Raw genomic sequence first — 24,093 nt, forward strand, 5'->3', positions numbered from 1 at the left:
ATAGTACAACTCGCATGAAGTCAGATTAACTCCCAGAAACTCCATCAATACTTAAAAGTTTGTCATGTTGGGCAAGTTTGCTCTAGATGCAGCATTGATGCAGTTCAGTATGTTCTCCGGCTGCAGAATGAATTACAACTCTCACCAAAGTGGGTTAGTCCCGTCAAATTCCACTAGTACATTTAGTTGGTCATAGGAGTTCTGTGTGAAAAGTTAGGCCAGGTCCATCATCAGTTTGTTTGGAGTGCTCTTTGATTGCTGGTGAACTATAAATCCCAGTACCTGCAACTAACAAACGTCAAGGCCAATTCCACCCCTAATCCACCAGTATTCAAATTTGGGCATATTGGGTATGCATGCTATAATAAATCCCTTACCATAGCCAGATGCCTAAAAGCCTTAGGAAGTGGGCCTGGCGAAGCCATGGCATCCATTTTGGGGAAGGGAGACAGGGAGACGCTATCTTAGGTTGGGTTTGCCTTGAGGGGGCGTGTTCAAGTCTAGGAAGGAAAATCAGAAGGCTAGGATTGGGGGGGAGGGTGATGGGGGTGGAGCCGAAGTGATCTAAAGGAAAAAAATTCTTTTAAACTGAGGTTTGAGGTCCCAGTTGGCCAGTTGGAATTTGGAACAGGGAGAGAGAAGAAGTGTGAGTGTTCGTCAGAGAGAAGTTTGGGTTTGAAAAAGAAGATTGGGTCAGTCTTTTGTATAGTATTCAGAATAACTATTGAGAATATAGCTAGAATACTGTTTGGTGGACCAGAACCCCGTTAGTGGTCTGTTCATTTCCTAAGGAAGTCTAGTTCAGGGTTTTGGCTAGGTTCCTAAGGGGGATTTTTGGGAATTACTTTCAGAGATTCATTTCCTGAAGTAATTTTCTGTGTTGAAACTTTTAAGACTTGTAACACAGAAGTTTTTAAGGTCTTTACTCAAATGCAACCACAAGCTTTTTATACCAGTATTTTACTGAAACCATTAAGCATTTGTACCTGAATAATTCAAGCCTGTTCAATAAATGTTCTTGTTATTTTTATCAACGTATACCAGCCTCAGTGTGAATACCTTTGTGGTCAAAGCATTATTCAAGTCAGCTTTCAGCAGCCTCTAAGAAAACTATAGTGACACAGTGTGGGTCACAGGAAAAACTCTCAATAACACCTCAGCCTGTTTATTATTAATATGGTGGCAGTGGAAATCTTTTGGAAGAATCATTTTAAGACTCTCAGTTCTGGTGCTTCCCAGTTTCTAACTTTTAAATAGATAGTTGGTTCAACAACCATAATCTCTATATATATTGGCGAGCTAGTCTGTAGTGGAGTTGTTATCATTATAATTTAGTGAAGCAGCATTGGGATTTTTATTATCGAATAAAGTTCCCTATGTTTCCCTATGCCAGATCTGGTGCAGATCTATTGCTGTTTGCATTCACAGTGCTCTCTGGATGCAGGTGAACTATAATTCCTACAAATCAAGGTGAATTTCCCCCAAAGCACTCCTGCATTTCTTGTTTGCCATAGAGGTTTTGTGTAATAAGTTAGGTTCAGGGCCATCTTTGGTGGAGTCCATTGCAAGTGAACGATAAATCCCAGTACCTACAATGGCTATAAACCAAGGTGAATTCCTCCCAAACCTCTCTTTTTCTTTTGTCATGGTGGTTCTGTGTGCCAAATGTGGTCTAGGTCCATTGTCAGTGGGGGTCACAGTGCACTGACTTGATACAGGATAAACAACAACTTCCATCATGTAGAGTCACCCCCATACCCCAAACAGAGTTCCACTTTGTTTGTTGTGCAGACAGAGTTGAAAGGAGTAGAAAAGTGTTAAGGGAGAAGCAGTGGGAGGGGTCATGCAAATTCCACATCAATGGAGAGAGTAAGAAACACTGGGATGATTGCACATTAGAAATGCGTAAAATCTAGAATGAGATTGTCCCTGAATGAAAGCATTCTTTGGGTGGTGGGCCGTAGTGTATGGGGAAGACATTGGCAGGGTTTGGGCTACATGTTCATGGTGCTCGCTATAACCTGAAATGTCCTTGAAGGGAGAGCTTTTGGTGGCTCCTCAACACTGTGGGTTATAGCTGTTTATGGAAGCAGAAGCCTGTTTATGGAAGCAGAAGCACCCCAGCCACATACACATATACATATTTTCACTTTTATTATGTGTATAGTTTTTTATTTACTGTATTATTATTATTATTATTATTATTATTATTATTATAAACACAGGTAGAATTATTCATAGTACAAACAGCCTATTATTCACTTAATGTTCTTAATATTACCAATTTCACATTTATCTTGCACAAGTGTCTAAGAGTATTACTCCCCTAAAAGTGAATCACCCCATTGATTCAAATGAGGATACTCATATATTTCCTTTATTCTAAGTGTTCCATCCTAGATGAATGGCAAATAAATATTAGATGATTACACCAGCAAAGCAGAACAGAGATTATCATTTTCCTATTGCATCACCACGCAGTCTTATCAGACAAGATCCAGTGAACAGTTACGCAAATATAGTTTCACTTCAGCATAACCAGTCACATATTGGGCAGTACAGCCATGCATTCTCCCATTACCTGCAATCAGTCCAAATCCTGATACACCATTAAAGACCATTATTATTATTATCTACATTTCACCCCTTTCCCAGTTTGCAGCGGGTTTGCAACAGGTTAAAAAAAAAGATAGCGAACAGTTGACAAAATGGGAGCCACCTATATAATAGAATGGACCTCCCAGCATTGCACAATGATTTGTGTCAACATCACAGGTCTTGCCCAATCAATTCTGAACAAGATACTACGTTTGTGCAACATCGTATCAGCTTTGAATATGAGATTACATTGCCATACAATCCAGTTCAAATCAGATAATCTGGATTTTATATGGCAGTATAGAAGGGATCTGATTAACCTATCTCTTATATAAATTGAGAGAGAGAGAAATAGATGCCAAGAAAGAGCAAATGACTATTTTATTATATTTTAAATGAACAAATCCAATATGATATTTGAGTATGTATAATCTTCAAAATTACAGTACTACATAATGAATTACTGCTTGAGTTAAAGAATCATGAAGTTGAGAAAGGTCTCATGGACCACCTAGGCCAACAATCTGCTCAACATAGGGCCTCCGGCTAAAACATCTCCATATCTATATGGAGGTAGCTCTCCAATTTCCTTTTGAATCCCTCCTCCTCAAATCCTTATTTACTGGGCAGCAACATTTATGATTAATTGAGTTCTATTGAAAAGGATGCTGTTTTACCACCTCTCATGGGCAAATCCCTTTCATAATTCTCACTTGTGCTGGAAATCACTCATATGAGATATGGGGCTGTTTCTGAGTGGAAAGGGAAACAGAACCCAGTTGATTGCAGCAGCGGTTTCTCCCAGTTTTCTCCTAGTAGCTGAACTTAGTTGGCTTTCCTTCCTAGGAAACATACATTGTACCTGATTGCAAAATACCTCATAAGTCAATATAAATAGAGTAAATGAGGACTGGGGGACTTTCAGAATCCTTATATAGCCCTTAAAGTAGGGGGCACATAGGGATCATGAGAACAAAACAAATCCAAGTACATAACTGCAGGTTATGCATTCATAATTGCTAAATAGGATTTTGGCTGCAATACCCTTTTGTTTTACCATCGTATTTAATTTATTAATAGCTATCTCTAATTTTATTATATTTTAAATGATGATAATGATAATAATAATAATAATAATAATAATAATAATCACCATCATCATTATTATTGATTTTTAGGTATGTCTTAGCCCATCTAGATCAAATTGCATCCCTTTCTCCCAGTTTCCAAGTGGAAAGGGGAACCTCCTGAGAGAAGAAAATTCAACTTGTGACCTCATCAGACGGGGGATGAATTGGTGGCATGCTCCACTTTGCTGCTCTTTTAAGCACAGAGCCCGCTGGCTCTCATTACCTGATGCACAGGTACTTCCAGTGGGGCTCTGTGTTTAAAGGGGTAGTGAAGTGGAGCATGCCACTACCATGGCAACATGGAAGGCTTCCCATCTTCACTTAGGAACAATGGTTGGAAGATGGACAGTCAACGTTTCTCCCATGAGATCACCATACCGGTAAGCGGAGCAATGTGGGGCATGGAGCAACAGGTTTTCCAGAACTCCTGACAGTTGTGTGGCGATTATGGTGGCCAGTGTAAAGAGGTCCTTTCATTCTGCAATAAGAAGAAGCCCTCTCCCCTGGTTGTCTGAATGTGGACCAAATCCTTTGTCCACTTTAATGTAGGCATATAGTGTTTCTCCTAGTGGCTGAGCTTAGTTGGCTTTCCTTCCTAGGAAACATACATTGTACCTGATTGCAAAACACCTCAGAAGTCAATATCAATTAAGTAAAACCAGAAGGAAATGAAGCGTTTCAATTATTATGGACTATTTATCCTTTTAAAAAACTATTCACTGTACTTAAGTCCTTATTTATGTGTCTTGCCTCTTGTACTAAGTATTCCGGTTTTGCTAATGTCTGAGTACAATGCATATCAGTAAAGCACTTTCAATTTGTATAAATATTGCAACATCTTTATCCAAAAAGTAAATGAGAAAATGTCAGCCCTGAACAGTTATTACCTTTCTGAATCAGATAGGTCACTGGAAGGCACTTCTAGGAACTTCTTCTGACAACCTTCAAAACTTGTTTTATGCTGGTGTTGGTCACTCTAATGAAAAAGAGTGAAGGAGAATTCGCATTAATGTTAGACAGATTTTTCTCAGGACGGTATAATCATTGGAAATATTTTCCATACAATTATTATCTTTAATCAAGAGGAACCTACTTGTTAAATGAATTGACATTTACTGGATTGTTGTAGGTTTATCAGGCTGTATGGCCATGTTCTAGAAGCATCCTCCCTTGACATTTTCCTGCATCTATGGCAGGCATCCTCACAGGTTGTGAGGACCTTGCAACCTCAGAAGTTGCCATAGATGCAGGCAAAACATCAGGAGAGAATGCTTCGAGAACATGGCCATACAGCCGGAAAAACTTACAACAACCCAGGGATTCCAGCCATGAAAGCCTTTGACAATGAATTGATGTTTAGTTAAACATTTAAAGATGTTTAAAATGGGAAATATTATTTTAATTTGTGTTGTTTACATATTTGTGCGTGCATCCAGATTCATTGTTCATCATTAAAAAAACTGCTCACAAATGCATATTTGAAAAAGGATTATGTCAATTGGTCTTAAATAGGGTGCATGATACTGTTCCTATTCTAATATAACCACAAACTATAGTTACTAAAAAATCCTTTCTAGAGAGCACAGTTGATTCATTGCATATGTAGGCATGGCACTCTACTAACAGCTGTAAGGAAAGTGAGGACAGAATCTTAAATGCTGGACTTTTTCAAAGTAATTCTTTCCGGCAACACTCTTTATACATATCTTCTAACTGGAAGCATACAATCAAATTGTTCATGTGAAGCTCATGGTAGCCAATCTATTTATTATTATTTATTTATTTGCAATATTTGTATACTGTCCTTCTCAACTCCGAAGGGGATTCAGGGCAGTTCACAGATCTAGCACTGATTTATTTAAACTGTTATTTTATATCAGTAGATATCCTAAGCCCTGAGATCACTATGGCTATTCTCACTCATTTCAAAGGCAAGAAAGTCCTAGATTTAGTTCTTGTTCTTTTTATTCATCTCAGAATACATTCTGTCAGATCTGATAAGATAAGAGATTAACGCAGTAGCAGCTCCCCAGGTCAATTTAGTTTAATCCAATATAAAACTGCAAAATTTGGGAGTCTATAGTTAATCTGATTGCACTTGAAATATCTTACAGAATGGCAACCTAGTGCTGCAATCTTTACTGCCACTGTAATTAATTACATGTATTTTGATGTGATTTTTTTTTTGCTTTTAACCGATGTATGTATGTATGTATATACAGCTTCTAATTGTTGCCGATTAGTATGCCGCCTTAGAGCAGTGGTTCTCAACCTGGGATCCCCAGACGTTTTTGACCTACAACTCACAGAAATCCCAGCTAGTTTACCAGCTGTTAGGATTTTTGGGAGTTGTAGGCCAAAAGCATCTGGGGACCCCAGGTTGAGAACCACTGCGTTAGAGGGAAGGATAGTAGAGGCAAAGATGTACTTTGGCCACATCATGAGAAGAAAGGAAAGCTTAGAGAAGACAATTACATTGGGGAAAATGGAAGGAAAAAGGAAGAGGGATCGAACAAGGGCAAGATGGATGGATGGGATCCATGAAGTGACTGGCTTGACTCTGAAGGAGCTGGGGGACAGCCGACAGGGAGCTCTGGCGTGGGGGGTCCATGTGGTCACGAAGAGTCGGAAGCAACTGAACAAATGAACAACGAAATATGCCACTCTGAGTCGCCTTCGGGCTGAAATGGGTGGGATAAAGGTGACATAAATAAATAAACAATAAATACTGTTTTAGTCCATGTGGACTGGAAGTCGTTCCTCATAGTTAGAGGGGCAAGACCACATGGGGAGAGGAATAGTAATAATAACTTTTTGTATCCCACCTCTGTCTTCCTGCAGGGACTCGGGGCGGCTTACATGCATACAATATTCCACATAATTAAAATAAAATAAAATAAAGCAACAAAAATTCATGAAAAAACATTTCAACTATATAAAACAACCACAGAATACAATACATAGTGAACATCTAACAACCTTCAAGGGTCTGAATAATGCATGGTTCTGAGTTTGGGTAGTAGCTGGTGCAAATAATTTGCCAAAGTATAGGGTTGATGGATAAAGTGCTAATTGCAGATGATAAGATTAGGATCTCGGGGTAGTATAAGGAGAACACTATGCCTCTAAAAGGGATCAGTGATAATGGGCAAGATCTAATTATGGATCAAATTGGGAACCAGATTTTTTTTTTTTTTAGGGAACTAGTCGAAGGCACAGTAGAACATCCACGTCTTTAGGATAGGCGTAGCCAGTAGTTGAGAATGGCTATAAGAATAGAACCAAAACAAAACCTTGTGGCATCTTAAAGATAAAGAAATGTATAAGGTATTATCATTATCATCATTATCATCTTCATTATTGCAGTTTAGCAACCAAGGGCACTATAGAATTTTTGCAATGTGACACCATTTTAGCTCCTATAGCTCAATATTATGAAATCATTGAGCTTGCAGTTTTACATGATTTTTAGCCTTCTCTACCGGAGTGCTGGTGCCTCATCAAACTACAACCCCCTAACTCTATAGCATTGAGACATGGCAATTAAAGTGGTGTCAAGCTGCATTAATTCTACAGAGTAGATGCATGTTAAGCTAAATGAAATTCCCCTTTCCAATTTTGCCTTCCTTTCCCTGCTATTATCCCCACTATCTCTTGGCCTCAGCTATTATCTCCACATTATTACCAAGAGATAATAATGCCAGGATATCTTTATAGTTGTTTGTAAAAAAGACTAAGATAATATCTGTGATGCTTTTAGAACAACAACAGTGTTATTATGTATTGCTCAATATCACAATTCCACCTGGCTGTTTAAAATAACCTGGCTTCAAGTAACCCCAAAATATCCCTACAGTTGAATCAAATAGGGAGCAGATCTTAGCAATGTTTCAGGTATACACAGGCTATAAACCAGGTCTGTTTGGTTTTGTTTGCTGACTTGTATGTGAGTGTGTATGTGAAATAAACAAAAAATAATTCTATGCAATTTTCATCCCACAAAATTTGGAAATTATATTATTCACCCAATAATTATTTCTCGACACAAATTGTTTAAAAGTACATAACTCTTAAGGATCTCAACTAAGAATAAATAAAAATAGCAACCCTAACATATTAAAATTTGAAATACACAGGCAGAAGTATTTGGATTTAAGTTAATTGAAACTTGGGGGGGGGGGGGTCATTTCATTCAAACCAAGGCCTGAGAATCACACAGTCTGCAAAATGTTAAGGTTTCCTCACCACTAGCTCTGCTGGCTAGGGCTCCAGAGGTTTACAGTCCTGCCTCATCGACATGACTCCTTCCGTGATTTGAAGTATTCTGTGGCATTTTTTAAATTTTGTGGTAAATCACCTAAAGTTACCTTACTTACCTTCCTAACACAGAGCGATTTTCCTTTGACTCCCAGCACTGAGTAATGTCTTGTGCATATCTTATGATGCAATTTCAAGCATGCTTTTTTCTGTTAGTGTCAGTAGGAAACAACTTCCAAGGGCAACTAAGGGCTCTTCCACATAGCCATAAAACCAGAATATCAAGGCGGAAAATCCCACAATATCTGCTTTGAATTGGGTTATCTGAACCCACACTGCTGTGTAGTCCAGTTCAGAGCAGATATTATGAGATCTTCCGTCTTGATATTCTGGGTTATATGACTGTGTGGAAGGGCCCTAAGAGAAGAACATACCTGGTAGCTGATTCCAGGCTATGAAATTCCATCCAAGGGAATTTTGGTTGGGCCACTCTCTGCTTTAGTTTCTCAGGCAAGGATCTGCTTATTTAAACAGGGCTCAGAATATCAAGACGGGTGTTCAATAAATGTGCTGCTTTTGGGTCTTTAATATAAGTTTTGTGTGTTTTTAATTATTTTAAATTGATATTTTACTGGACAGTTTCATCCTTTTTAAACTTTTGTGTTGTTTTGTTTTAGCTATCCTAACTAACACTGTAATTTGCTCTGGCTCCAATCTTAGGAGAAAATCAGAATCTGAATCATATAAATAAAATACATGACAAATATTAGAAACAGATATGGGCTTGAACTTCTGATTTAAATCCATGGGTTACAATGAGTCCCAAACACTCTGTGCCCAAGGGCCACTTTGATGTAGTACTATAGTTCTAAAGTTGGACTAAGAGAGTTTGAGGGTGAACCACCAATGGGCTTCAAGGACAAAAATCTGGTCCGTGAGCTATTTCTTCTTTATTTATTTATTTATTTATTTATTTATTTTCTGCTCCTTTTGCACTACTTGTTAGTACTTTTCTGTTGCTGACCATGGCATATGTTCTGTATTAGAAACTAGAGCTGATGTGGTCTATCCAATGCAATTTTCTGAATCAACACCCCAAACCGAATCTAAAGTTGATGAAAAACCGATTCATAACCCTTTTGGCACTGATGTTGGAGAGTGGTCCCTGGTCAAGTAGTCCCTGGTCAAGTGGTCCCTGGTCAAAAAAAGGTTGGGAATGACTGATCTACACTGTAAAATGAATGCAGTTTTTACATCACTTTTAACTGCCATGGTTCAATCATATGGAATCCTGGGATCCATGGTTTGGTGAGGCACCAGCAAGGCTAAAGATATTGTAAAACTATAGGTCCCATTAGTCTATAACATTGAGGCATGGCAGTTAAAGTGGTGTCAAACTACATTAATTCTAACCACTTTGGATCTCTCTTTAGAGACAAAAAGCGTTGTTGTTATAATTATTATTGTTATCATTATGAAGTGTGGGAGTTCAGGGTTTGAATCCCTAATCAGCCATGGAAACTCTCAGCATAAGGTGAAGGGAATGGCCAATCTCCGAATAAATCTTGCCAAGAAAATTCCGTGAAAGGGTTGCCATACATTGGAGTCAACTTGAAGGTCTTTTATTTGACTACCGTCCATGTGTTTAGGACCTTCTTTATCTTAAATTTTTATTCAGCTTTTTAAAAAATCCTGCAGCTTTTGGAATGCTGCAACTATTAATGTTTCTTTTGACCATATAGCCATAAATCAGCAACAGAAAATGCGGAATTCAGGAACTGATCTGGCAAATGAGAAAGACACAGGCACAATGACAACTTTTTGAGGACCTAGCAATTCTCAGAAACAGATGTGTAAGATGGGATCATATTAGAATAGTTCCACAACATGAAGTTTTCGTATTAAAACATGCAGGTTGTTTTTTAAATGCATATCAAATGCTTAAATAAGAATTATTTTATATTAATTATGAATTATAAAGATTTGGAGTTGTTTTGTGAGTCCAAGCGCACCTAAGATAAAAGAAGAAATGGTCTACTCACCATAGTTTAGATGCCTGTCAGTGCTGCTAGATACTATAACCACAGCCTTAATCACCGAACAATATGATTTGAACAGATACATATATCTCTCAAAAGGTCACGTTGAGGGAAATCCCTTCTACCATATCCACAGATGAAAGACGGCTTAATCATATTGCACAAAAGCACAGCCTACAGATTTTAAATCGAAAGTACTCAAGATGAAAGCACACAGAAAGGATTCCCTCTCATTGTTTAACCATTGTGTGCAAAACAGAAGCAAAACATTACTCCTCGTCAACTGGAAGGAAATCCGTGGGAGAAGCACATACACATCCTCTGCAGTGGAAAAATATTGCATTGACACACACATACAATTCCAAAAATGGTACAAAACCCAAATATCGACCTTGAAATGGCATCATTTACAGTAAAATTTTAAAAGTCAGAGTCATTTCTTGGAATGCACAAAATGTTGGGTTTCATTTGATTATTGATTTTGCTAAATGCTCTTTACTATCTATTTACACAGCTATTTCAACACACATGATCATTGTTGACAGAAATGTCAATAAAGGGTTGGGGGAGCAACCATTGCATGGTTTTCTTTTTTCAGCTTTACAAGAAATGATGAAGCTCTTCATGAGAAAAGTCCAGTCATGTTAGAGGCAAAGATTTATAACAGGCCAGGTTTATAGCTACTTTGCTAGGGATAGAGAAGGGTCAGATATAGTGAGGTGGGAAGAAAACTGACTTCCCTAAAACATCATAAATTGAGAGCACATCTAGATTAAGGATTTCACTCTTATGACTATGTGTCCTGCTCTAAAGAGAATCTAAAGGAATGTTAATGAGTTCAAAAAAATAAATACTTTTGGATTATACATCCCAGAATCTTCAGCTAGCATAGCCAGTAGTTAAACTGGTGGAAGGATTTTGAGAGCTAAACTACTTCCAGTTATCAATAGTGTCCTGAAAGGAGGGAACTCTGGCAATCGACCTCATCACATTGCAAAATTTTCCCCTCATCAGACACTTCAGCCTCTTTTCAAGCATGGAGAGACACGGAGCTTATCACATGTTCCGGAGTTGAAAAGAGGCAGAAATGTGCTGAATGGAGGAACTCTGAACATGGGCCAGCAATCGTGTTCAAAGCTCCTAACTCTTATCGCGCTTTACTCCCATGGTTCCAGCTGAAAAACAAGTTGGATGGGAACCATCAAAGTTTTCTGTCCTGTTTCATTGTCCAACCATCAGCAGTCTCTTGTATTGTATGGGGTTTGTGGAAGAACAATGTTATCCCATGGAAAGAAATTGTTTTAACCTGGAGCAAAGTCTCTTGTATCATTTGGGGTTTGGTGCTGAACAATATTATCTCATGGAAAGAAATGGTTTTAACCTGGAACATTCTCTCTTGTATAGTATGGTGTTTGAGGCAGAACAATTTTATTCCATGGAAAGAAGTGTTTTTAAACTGGTGTCAGTCTCCTTTAATGTGAGAGGCTTTGGGCAGGGCAAGGGATCTCTTGGCTTTCAGATATTGCTGTTTCTCCTGATTAAAAAAAAGTAATACTGACCATGGGATGAATGTAAGATGAATGTATTGCCAGCTCTTAGGTTTCCATGTATGATGAGAAGGCAGAACCCAACCGGGAGGGGGGGGGGGAGACAAGCTTAATTAGTAAGCAACGTTAGATATTTTCAAGATTACTTTACCAAACATACCCACAGGCAGTACAGATTAAAAAATCAGTTGTTAAACTTTGAAAAATAAATAAAAATTAGATACCTTTCCCTTTTATATTCCTCTTATACAACTGTATCTTCTGACACAACTTTTTGAAAGGAAAGGGTCTAAGGGAAAGGGTCTAAGGGAAAGGGTCTAATTCTGTCATTGGTGGGGTTTAGAATGCTCTTTGACTGTAGGTTAACTATAAATCCCAGTAACTACAACTCCCAACTGTCAAGGTCTATTTCTGCCCAACTCCATCTGTGTTCATATTTGAGCATATGGAATATTTGTGTCAAGTTTGGTCCAGATCCATCGTTGTTTGAGTCCACAGTGCTCTCTAGAGGTAGGTGAACTACAACTCACAAACTCAACGTCAATGCCCACCAAACACTTTCAGTATTTTCTGTTGCGTCATGGGAGTCCTGTTTGGCATGTTTGGTTTAATCCATCATTGGTGGAGTTCAGAATGCTCTTTGATTGTAAATTAACTATAAATCCCAGCAACTACAACTCCCAAATGACAAAATCATTTATTTTTTAGTGGTGGTCACTCATTGGGTTAGTAGGTGTCTTGAGGCCAAATTTGACGGCAATTTGTCCAGTGATTTTTGAGTTATGTTAATCTCACAAATGAACATTACATTTTTATTTATATAGATTATTATTATTATTGATTATTATTTAATGGCCTACCAGTTTTTAAGACCTGCCTGGGGGAATGCTTTGTTGGAAGGTGATTAGCTGGCCCTGATGGTTTCTTGTCTGGAATTCCCCTGTTTTTGAGTGTTGTTCTTTATTTACTGTTATCATTTTAGAGTTTTTTTTAATATTGGTAGCCAGATTGTGTTCATTTTCTTGGTTTGCTCATTTTTGTTGAAATTGTCTACATGCTTGTGGATTTCAATGACTTCACTGTGCAGTCTGACACGGTAGTTGTTAGAGTGGTCCAGCATTTCTGTGTTCTCAAATGATATACTGTGTCCAGATTAGTCCATCTAGTGTTCTGTCATGGCTGACTTCTCTAGCTGATCATGGGGGAATCTTAACACCTCCCAACAAAGGATTTCCCCAGGCTGTAAGCAGCCAGACCTTGAAAATTGCTAGGCCATTGAATGCTAATCAAGGTAGCCAATTGCTACATTCACACCCACCTCAATCAGACAAAAGTTCTTTCTCTCACCCTGGATACTCCACAGATATATAAAGGTTTAGCACAGCTGTTAAATCATCAGCAATTATAAGGTCTATCAACCAAAATGTTGCAAGTTCGAAGCCCTGGGTTGGCGTGAGTTGCCAACTGTCAGCCTAGCTCATTGTTTACCTAAGGAATTTGAAAATAGCTTTAGCTGTGATTAGAGAAATTAGATACCGCCAAAAGCTGGGGGGGGGGGGGTGTTTTATGACGCCATAAAGAAAAAAGATCAGAGAATTCTGGGCAATCAAAAGGAAGGAAGAAGTCCTGATGGCTCTTCGTCATAGAGGATAGAGCAACAGCATGTCCTGAACTCAAGCCCAACCTTCCATGGCGCAAAAAACAGCTGGACACTGAGTCAAAACAAACCACCTCCTTCGGTTCTGTCTGTCTGTGTATTGTCTATACAAAGCAACATTGAATGTTTGTCGTGCATGTATACTGTGATCCAGTGAGAAGGACGGAATATAAATATATTATTATTATTATTATTATTATTATTATTATTATTATTATTTTCCTAGTTTCCAACAGACCTCACAACCTCTGAGGATGCCTGCCATAGATGCAGTTGAAACATCAGGAGAGAATACTTCTGGAACATAGCCATACAGCCTGGAAAATACACAACAACCCAGTGATTCCAGCCATGAAAGCCTTTGACAACACAAAGAAAATGCAATTTTTAATTACAAAAAATGAAACTTGGGGGAACTGGATGCATCTTTAGCTTTTGTGAGACAACGTATAGAATTGCCCCACCCACCTGTAACATTTATAAAAGAAAGGAAGAACAAAAGGAAAATGCCAATCTGCTTCGATCAAGCTATCCAGTTTTATTTTATTTCTTACTCAATGATTTTAAGGGTCATACCCTATTGTTCCATGCTACCTGTAAGTGTTTGCTCATTGTGAAACCAATGACCTTTCCCTCACAGCAAAACAAAATAGACCACCCTACTGAGCAAACAAGTCAGGAGGAAGTGGAAACAACTTCAAGAGAAAGACTGAAAAGGGGAATCCTCTATCCACAAAATGAGGGGGTGGTAGGAGAAAATAGGACCATGATGGTTCACAAGAATTCACTGGTATCTTGGCAACTTCTTTTTTTCTATTCTGTGTGTCTTTTCTTTCAATTCTACATTTTGTGACTGAGAGCAAACTAATTGGGACAATAAAGTGCTACACTGCTTCTGGTATATAACCAAGCAACGTAGGAAGGCAAATGAAAAACTGGATTCCTGCCATCCAAATTGGTTTATTGTCCACTAAGGATTTACTTGTTTAGGGATTTCCATTGGGGAATAATAAGGAAATGAGCTAGAGAAAATTTAATATAATTCGAAGACAACAGCTTACAACACATGATCCCCCAGTGACTTGTAAATGGCCAGGCTGCAATCCTATACCCTCTTGTTAGAGTAAATCTCATTAAGCTCAGTAGATTTACTCCTAAGTAGACATGTATTGGATTGTGCTTTTAACTGCCAATGTATTTAACGTACAAAAAAAAAGGAAGAGTGGAAAATTGTAAAATGACACAGACATTTGTTATTGTTTAGAACTTGAACTAAAACCTCCCAATACACATCTACAGACCAATTTTTTAACATTAGTTAGTTTACAAGATTTCTCTTTGGGAGTGTTAAAAGAACTCCAAACACATTTGTGTATGTGTGTGTCTGTACACTTGAAATCTATCTATCAAGAGATTCATTATTCAGGAAAAAGGATATGACCTGTTCCCCATTTCTCAGCATAAGCAATCAACACAAGATGTCCTCTATCTTCCTTTTAAAGAAATTTAAAACGTTTCCAAGCCATTTAACAATTTGAACAGGAAACGTTTGGATGTAAGCCTTTGCAGAAGATTTTCATAGTTAAACTGGGTGGGGAGTTTGCATTTATTTTTAACAAGCACTATTCAGATGTAACTCGTGAAGTAGACTAAGGGCATTATCACATGAGGTTTGAGTCTGAAGCTCCCTGGCCATGAAGAGAAGCACCTACCATCCCATAAAATCATTACAAAGTCACCTCAAACCAGTATTCAACACATGTCAAAGGACTACTTTTTTAAAAAGGTGAATCTCTAGTTTTAGGATAGCTGATCCTACTTCTGGTGACTCTCAAATATCTATAGAAGATATCAGTTAGAAGGAGCAGTAACTGAATGTCATAATAACATGGGTGTACTAATTTCATTTTCCCTCACATCCATATCAACATCCTACAGGGATCCTGAAAGAGGAAATGTTCACAGGATCTTTCCCATTAGTACTAGTCTGGTTAGCAAAATGTATTTTAAATGTATTATTTCTGCCTCATCTCTCAGTGGATATCTAGGGCAATTCACAAAATAGAGCTAAAATCATAGCATAAAAAGATATAAATTACAGGAGAGTTGATGATTGCATAACTAGTTTTGAAAAGACTAATAATTGGTTTGTTGTTTATTCGTTCAGTTGCTTCTGACTCTTCATGACCTCATGGACCAGCCCACATCAAAGCTCCCTGTTGGCCATGGACACTTCCAGCTCCTTCAAGGTCAAGCCAGTCATTTCATTTTCCCCTAGCATCTTATCCAAACTTTCCTGTCTTCTCATTATGTGGCCAAAGTACTTTGCCTCTAATATCCTTCCCTCAAGTGAGCAGCCAGGCATTATTTCCTGGAGTATGGACTGGTTTGATCTTCTCGCGGTCCAAGGCACTCTCAGAATTTTCCTCCAATACCACAGTTCAAAAACATCTATCTTCCTTTGCTTAGCCTTCCTTATGGTCCAGCTTGCACATTCATAGGTTACTACCAAGAATACCATTGTTTTAACTATGCAAATCTTCGTTGCCAGTGTGGTGTCTGTTCACTATTTTATCAAGATTGTTCATTCCTCTCCTCCCAAGAAGTAAACGTCTTCTGATTTCCTGGCTGCAGTCTGCGTCTGAAGTAATATTTGCACCTAGAAATACAAATAAATGGATCCTAGAGCAAATCAAGCCTGAAACCTCCCTAGAAGTCAAGATGACTTAACGGAAGCTGTTGTAATGAAAATACATTACTCTATTTTTTTTAAAAAAAAAAACAATAATGGTAAGGTAGATAGAAGTATCGCTCCAGCAGGAAGGTAATGGCGCTCCATGCAGTCATGCCGGCCACATGATCTTGGAGATGTCTACGGACAATGCTGACTCTTCAGCTTAGAAATGGAGATGAGCACTGCACCCCAGAGTCAGATACGACTGGACTTAATGTCAGGGAAAAAACTTTACCTTTTTAGATAGAAGTAGGAAAAGAGGAGACCATATATTCCAGAAGGTTTGACTAAAGCTGGATTTACACTTCCATATAATGTGGTTTCAGAATGCAGATTAATTGCATTGAAGTGGATTGTATGAGTCTATACTGCCATATAATCAGTTTCAATGTAGTTAATCTGCATTCTGAAACTGCATTATATGGCAGTGTAGATCCATTCCTAGTCAAGGAAATCTAAGCAGATCTATTGAAGATAAGAGAAGTCTTTCATTCATAGGGTTGCCATAAGTCAAAGTCAACTTGAAGACAGGTAACAACAACAACAAAGAGTTTACTACTGCTAATCTTGATCTCTTGGCAGTTTATCATTCTAGTTGATACAATGCTTATTATTTACCATTGATATTTTTAAGGAAAATCTGTCTAAAAGCATTAAAATGGTGAAAAGCCCCAAGTAATGAGAAAGTAATAGGAAAAAGTAATGAGCAAACACAACTAAGCACATAAATTAAAAAACTACTCCATAAAGTGGAGTCCACGACATGCGAGTGTGGAGAAGAGCAAACCACAGACCACCTACTACAATTCAGTCTAAGCCCTGCCACATGCACAATGGAGGACCTTCTTATAGCAACACCAGAAGCACTCAAAATAGCCGGCTACTGGTCAAAAGAAATGTAGTATAATGCTAAGTTTTTTAAACTTTGTGTTTTTTAAAATTATCACAACTGTACCCTCAGTTCGCTTCTAATATGACAAATAAAAAAATATGATAAATAAATTACTTCCAAGCTTAAAAACAGCATGCAAACTTTTTAATTTTTTTTAAACGAAACCTATAAAATAAAACTGAAGTAGGAAAATTTTATTGGAAATCTAGAAATTAATGATAAAACTACCATAGTGTTATAGCATTGTTATCTAGCTATCTACTGTATCTGTATAAAAGAAGACAAATACAAACTTTAAAAAAAATTAAAGCATTGAAAAACTCAGGAGAATTTTTTAAAAATTGCATAAATGTACTTTGCTGGATTCTCTTTATGTCCTTCTAATGCAAGGGGATTTAGTCACAATCCATATTAATCCAGTGGGATCCACTTGGTGTTTTAACCCACCTGTGTCTAAAATCAGAGTAAATGTTACATTTATTTCTCCCTCTTTCTCCTTTAATGATCAAAATATTTCATTCTTTGTATTTATATTAGGAAAGGCTGAGGCTGATTTCTTGTTTTTACTTGAGAAGAGTATAAACACTGAATAATTTTTGATCTGAGGCTCTGATTTCTGTTGGATAAAGAGATGTTATGCTTGGATATGTACTCATAAAATTATGAAGCAACTGAGTACTTAGACACCGGGGAACAGGCAGGAAAAACAAACACAGTCAAAGCAAGGTGGAAGGGAAGTGTTAAAATGAATTATTTTGCTATCATTTATTTTAAAGAGGGTCTTCGTCATGCTTTGGACACCACGAGAGTTCCACATTTACAAGTGTCTGGGGTATTAAAAAGGATATAGCAGGCATTCCATCGCTTATAAAACTGTAAAATAATTGTTTAAGCTCATTAACATTATATGTTGCATATATGGCATTCTCTGTCAGGATAGAATCTTACGCCATCCCAGACACATCTGTTTGCACATCTGATCTTAGAAGAGAGTTAACAGCTGGAACAGGAAATGGAACAGTCTAGTTGTCTTCCCAAGACTATTAGGGCTAACTGCTAATTAAATACATTTTAGTTGATGGTTGGTTTCTTTAGAAAATGTGAATAAAGAAATGCTGTTCAAGCCTCATCTACACTGGCCAGTTAATCCAGAACCAGTCTGTAGCAGAACCAGTCTGGTCCGAGTCCAGAGATTGCATCAGCCCTGCTGGACCATCACCTTACCATTCATGTTGCTGTCCTTCATCCCTGTCCTTCTTTCTGGTTATGCAGGCACCTTTGCTGATGCAAGCAGGTAGTGCCTGCATTGACCAGAAATTCATACAGAGCTCATCTGATCCTCTGGAGGGCACAACAGCAGTGACATGGGCCCAATCCATCTCCTGCCCAGATGAAGTGGAAAGGGAAAAAAGAGACTTTGAGTTGTGGTTGCAAAGAAGAGAAGATGATGGAGATGGCAGAAGGGAAGGCAGAAGGTGCAGCAAGTGATCGCAAGATGCAAGAGATGGCCTGTGGGGCAGCATGACCCACATTTAGGAACTTATTCTGATATGTATTGTCGAAGGATTTCATGGCCAGAATAACTGGGTTGTTGAGGGTTTTTCGGAATGTAAGGCCATGTTCTGGAAGCATTCTCTCCTGACGTTTCACCTGCATCTATGGCAGGCATCCTCTGAAGTTGTGAAGTCTTCTGATATGTTCATGCATCCATGACTTTTGGGCATCAGTAAGAAAACTGAAGGGAAAAACAAAAATACAAAAATAATGGACAATACAGTCCATTACAAGTGTCTGTCCATGACAAAACATGGTTGGTATTTTTCACATTATGAATATACAGAGGCAGCCCTAGGTAATTTTCAACAGTAAGCAAACTGTATTTTGGCACCACCCCCGCCCCCCAACCAATCATTGATATATATTTTCTGTTCGTCGTGAGAGTTCTGTGTGCCATATTTGGTTGAATTCCATCATTGGTGGAGTTCAGAATGCTCTTTGATTGTAGGTGAACTATAAATCCCAGTAACTACAACTCGCATATGTCAAGGTCTATTTTCCCCCAAGAGCATCTCAAGAGCGCCCCTGGGCAAAATCAACTATACTGCAAATGCTTACTTTGCGTAATGGGTTGAGCTGCCCCTGTGAATATACTTCACATGGTTCTTCTCCAACAAATAATCTCCACAACAATTTTGTGAGCTAGATTTGCTGAGAGGTACATAATTAGCAGAATTTTACATTGCATTCAAATGGATGGCCCCAATTTGAAGTGCTGGAATATGGCAACCTGAGTTTAGATGACATGATGGCTTGCAAATATTTCATAGTGTGCCATATCTAGCATTACCACTACACCAGTATGCAACTATGCCTACACAACCTGATAAAAAACCTGATAGATACTGTAACACTGCAACGATTGTGGGAAAGATATTCTTGCAATGCCACTTTGGATGTTGAACACTTTCTCACCATCATAGATGATGCCCTCTAAGCTGTGGCCAGGAAGCATGTGCTTCCAAAAGTAGCAACAAGTAATAGTAGTGGAGATTCATAGCATTCAAGGATTGTACAAGTGTTGGCAAGCAAACTTGTCTTAATATGTGGATCACAGCAGTTTAAAATTGACACAGGATGAACACAAATGCATGTTTATTACACAGAAATGGCCCGCAAAGCCCTGATATTTAAATGTTTTATTTAGAGCCATCACTAAAAGCCCCTCCACCACTTGTTGTACTTGAAGAATGGCCTCAGTCTGCGTCAATGCTGCTGCGTTCAGCTTTTATCAAGGAAATCCCCATGTCTTCCAACAGAGCAAATGTTCAAGTTTGCTCAGAGGAAGGATTAGTCAAAGGGCGAGGGAAGTTGTACATATCTGTGGTTTTCAGCCACTTACCTCCCTTGTAATTTAGCAAGATTGTGCAGAAGAATCGGTTGCTAGTTTTACTTTAAGATTAGCACAGAAATAGTGGTATCTTAAGCCCTGTGTTTAAACCAGTTCTCTTATGCAGACCGAGGGGAAAGCACCACAGCAATAGTAGTATCTTAAGTCTTGTCTTTAAACCCAGCTCTCTTCTGCAGTGGTACTGTATCTTAAGTAACTCTGATGTTTTTATTTTGTATCAAAAGCATTTCATAAATTAGTATAAAACTGATAAAAATAGAGGGAGCACAAATGGATAAATATCTTTTGACCAAAATGGACAACAGCAACCACATTGCCTCAAACAATTCTTCATCTGTACATGAGGCAGGACATTGCAGACAAGCATACAGATGCTGAGTTGTCTGTTCTGCTCCACAGCCTCACAAGTTGGAGAATTCTTTTAGGTCGTGCCATTTTGCCAGGTTGTCTTTTGATCTGCCCACTCTACTTCTGAGTCTGTTCAGTGACTTCCAAGTTGTCAATTCCAGGTCATAATGAAAGATCATAAGGACAAATCACGCCATTGCCAAAAATGATGGGAAGAGGAGGGGAATCTCCCCCCCCCCCCACCGCCGCCGCCCAATTGCATCCAGATAAAAGAAAAAATGAAATAGTGGGGCTGGGCACTGGGCTGTGTGTGTGGTATGTGGAGCATCTTTGATGTTTGGCAGGAAGGAATGGTGGCCTGCCCTGCCCTGCCTCCCTCCTGCTGCTGCTCCTGGAGAAGTTAGAGGGTGGGGAATGTTTTTAAGGAAATTTAAGGAGATTTTATTTCTAGAAAGAAAGAAAAATCCTAAAAAATTGAGAGATGACCCAAACATTATAAAACCTGGGATAAAAGTGGTAGATGTGCCCTCCATGTGTGACTAGCCCTAAAACTGAGGGAAAGGGGAGACTGGGGAAGCTTGCCCATAGTGGCCAATGGGTCAAAATTTTTCTTTCTTTCTTTCTTTCTTTCTTTTTTTTGGATACGAAATGAAAATGCCCATTCAAAAAGGCAAATGGGGGGCTTATGAATGAAACAAACAGAAACGGATCGGGATTCTATACAAATGCACAAGACTAATAAATAATAGATGGTTACTGCATATATACATTATAATGGAGCATTTCTATATTATCTATTCATCTCTTTAGAATGTTATAATTCTTTTCACTTTTTTCCTCTTTTTTTCCCTGTCCACCACACACCCCATATCCCTACCACGTTTTCCTCTTTATTTTTTTATCTTTAACCATAAACACAATTTTCTTAGTCTTTGTACAATATTGGTGTTGGCTTCCTCACTTTCTATACATTCCATGCACATCAACCATTTCTCTTCCATTTCTTCCATCTTGTCCTCCTACACACCAATCAGATTCTGTTTGTCTACTTTCTATCCATTCTATGTAGATCAACCATTTCTCTTTCATTTCTTCTGTCTTGTTTTCCTGCATATCAATCAGATTTTGTTTGTCCAGCTTGGAAAGTGCTGTAATAGGAAGGGATAGAAGAGTTAAATGCCTGTGGCTTTTTTGTAGTCAGAAATATCAGTACATCTTTTAGACTGAACTCCTAAGCACACATTTATTAGAGGGAAAGTCCAACTGTATTGGTACTGACTTCTCAGGATTACAAGACTGATCTTTAAATAAATGTTACTCCGCACCTCCAACTTTACACCTGAAAGCCAGGAGAGATATGACCAAGCAACTCTAGTGTGTGGTCAAGATGGCAAAAAAAAAAGATTAATAAAAAATAACACCAAGATAGGAGAGGTTGCACCAGCAATATATATTTTATACACAGTGAGAGGGGGGACTTATACTTCAGAGTACCAGAGTGACTTATACATTGTTCGCTTTTGCCTGAGTGAACTGGAATGGGCAGCATTCTTCTCTGCTGCCTGCTGTAGAATTAACTCAATGCAAGCTTCTCCTGCAACTGAAGTAAACCTAGAACAAAAGAAAAAAGGAGGAGAAGGAGAAAGAAAATGTGACATTTTAAAGTAGTTGAAAAAAATGAAATACAGAAGATTAATGTGGAGTGGCACTGCCAGATCAGGATAGTTGACAGTATGTTTACTTTGATACTAGGGATAGAGGTACATATAAAATAGATTTCATCAGTTAAATAAGTTAAGCTTTTGTTTACCTGTTAAGAGTGGAATTAATTAATCACAAAAAACCATTTTAACTGAATAATCTAGTTGGGGTTTTGTTACTATGACTCTGAAATACCTTCTGGTTACTGGAACTGATCCTGTGTTCAGAACCTAGGAGATGTTCCTTCTGGACTACTACTCCCAAAATACCAGGGCCAGCAAGGCCCCAAGATTCAAATTATAATTTGCTTCCACAACATAGAAGATCACTGACTGCTGCTGACCAGACTTTGTTATGGAAATTACAAAGTCCCCTGCCACGAGTTGCTGTGGCACCGTCTGATGACCTGGGAAATAAAGTAATCAGAAGGTGTTGGTTTCTTATATATGTGATTTCTTTATGCTTGTGGGTAAACAGTATTTCGTGTTGTTTCTTTGTCAGTGTTGATGTGGAGATTGTGTGGTTTGCCTACTCTGGAACATGCAACATATAATTGTCCTTCTTTAGGGGTCCCTTTCAAATCTATGATACTATATTTCTGTGTGTGTGAATCATATATATTATCTATTAATATCTATGGCTGGATGGCTCTTTGTCAGGAAGCTTTGATTACATTTTCTTGCCCTGGTGAAGGGAGTTGGACTGGATGGCCTTAAATATTTTCTGTTGTTCATGGGGGTTCTGTATGGGAAGTTTGCACCAATTCTGTCGTTTGTGGGGTTCAGCATGCTCTTTGATTATAGGTGAACTATAAATTCCAGTAACTACAACCCCCAAATGTCAAGGTCTATTTCCTCCAAACTCCATCTGTGTTCATATTTGGGCATATGGAATATTCATGCCTAGTTTGGTCCAGATCCATAATTGAATCTGCAGTGCTCTCTGGATGTAGGTGAACTACAACTCCCAAACTCAAGGTCAATGCCCACCAAACTGTCTAGTGTTTTCTGTTGGTCATGGGATTCCTGTGTGCCACGTTTGGTTCAATTCCATCATCGGTGGAGTTCAGAATGCTCTTTGATTGTAGGTTAACTATAAATCCCAGCAATTACAACTCTCAAATGACAAATCATGTTTTTTTTAGTGATGGTTACTCCTTGGGTTAGTAAGTGTCTTGTGGCCAAATTTGGCAGCAATTTGTCCAGTGGTTTTTGAGTTATGTTAATCCCACAAACAAACATTACATTTTTATTTATATAGATTTGTTAACTTATAAAGCTCTACACAGCTTTGGTCCAGACTACTTGAGACACCATGTCCTACAATACAGACCAGGCACACATTTAATGTCTAGCAAGGAGACTCTCATCTCCACTCAGTGCAGTGACAACCTACAGTTAAAAACCACCAGAGAAGGCAGTTTTCGGGATGATGTCGAAGCTTTGGAATGTGCTTCCGGAATAAATCAGATCAGCTCCCACCCTCATGTCATTTAGAAAAGGAGTGAAGGCATTACTGTTTGAAACAGCTTTTAACTGAACCTTAGCCTAAGCCTAGCACTTTATTGTCATATGGTTATTTTAGATGGATTTTAATTTAATTTAATTTAATTTGTCTACAAGATGATGCTATGGAGCATTTATCATATATACTCGAGTATAAGCTGACCCAAATATAAGGCGAGGCATCTAATTGCACCACAAAAAACTGGGAAACATTTAATTCTTTTCACTTTTTCCTCTTTTTTTCCCTGTCCACACCACACTCAATACCCCTACCAAATTTTCCTCTACATCTTTATCTTTAACCATGAACACAAATTTTCTTAGTCTTTGTACAATATTAGTGTTGGATTCACCACTTTCTATACATTCCATTCACATCAACCATTTCTCTTCCATTTCTTCCATCTTGTCCTGCTACAGATCTATCAGGTTCATACAGAGTATAATAATAAATAACTTTGACTCAAGTTATAAGCCAAGGGGGGCTTTTCAGACTAAAAAAGAGCTGAAAAACTCAGCTTATACTCGGCATGTAACTCTTTGGATTGTTTTTATCAATGGTTTTATGTTGCATTGTATATTTTAAAGTTGTGAGTTGCCTTGGGACTGCCAGGAGAAAGGTGGCATAGAAAACTCCCTAAATAAATAAATAAATAAAATTTTGTTGCATTCCCATTTTCCCCCTTTGATTTACAATCATAGTTTGCTTTAGAAACAGGAATGAATGGAATAAATCTATGGTTTGTTATCACTTTTGGCAAGAATAACTTCATAAAT

At 38.2% G+C, this 24,093-nt stretch overlaps 1 protein-coding gene across 1 annotated transcript in view; it reads right to left on the reverse strand.

The window, feature by feature from the left end:
- Nucleotides 1-18,100, reverse strand: part of TNIP3 (TNFAIP3 interacting protein 3) — a 51,521-nt gene extending 33,421 nt beyond the window's left edge. The window contains exons 1-2 of the mRNA XM_067468390.1: nt 18,074-18,100; nt 4,616-4,704 (exon numbers count right to left, since the gene is read on the reverse strand). Coding sequence (XP_067324491.1) covers nt 4,616-4,704; nt 18,074-18,100 — 116 coding nt within the window. The remainder of the gene's footprint in view (nt 1-4,615; nt 4,705-18,073) is intronic.
- Between the last annotated feature and the right edge of the window lie 5,993 nt (nt 18,101-24,093).

Source organism: Anolis sagrei, chromosome 5 (genome assembly GCF_037176765.1).
Source record: "Anolis sagrei isolate rAnoSag1 chromosome 5, rAnoSag1.mat, whole genome shotgun sequence".
Lineage (NCBI taxonomy): Eukaryota > Metazoa > Chordata > Lepidosauria > Squamata > Dactyloidae > Anolis > Anolis sagrei.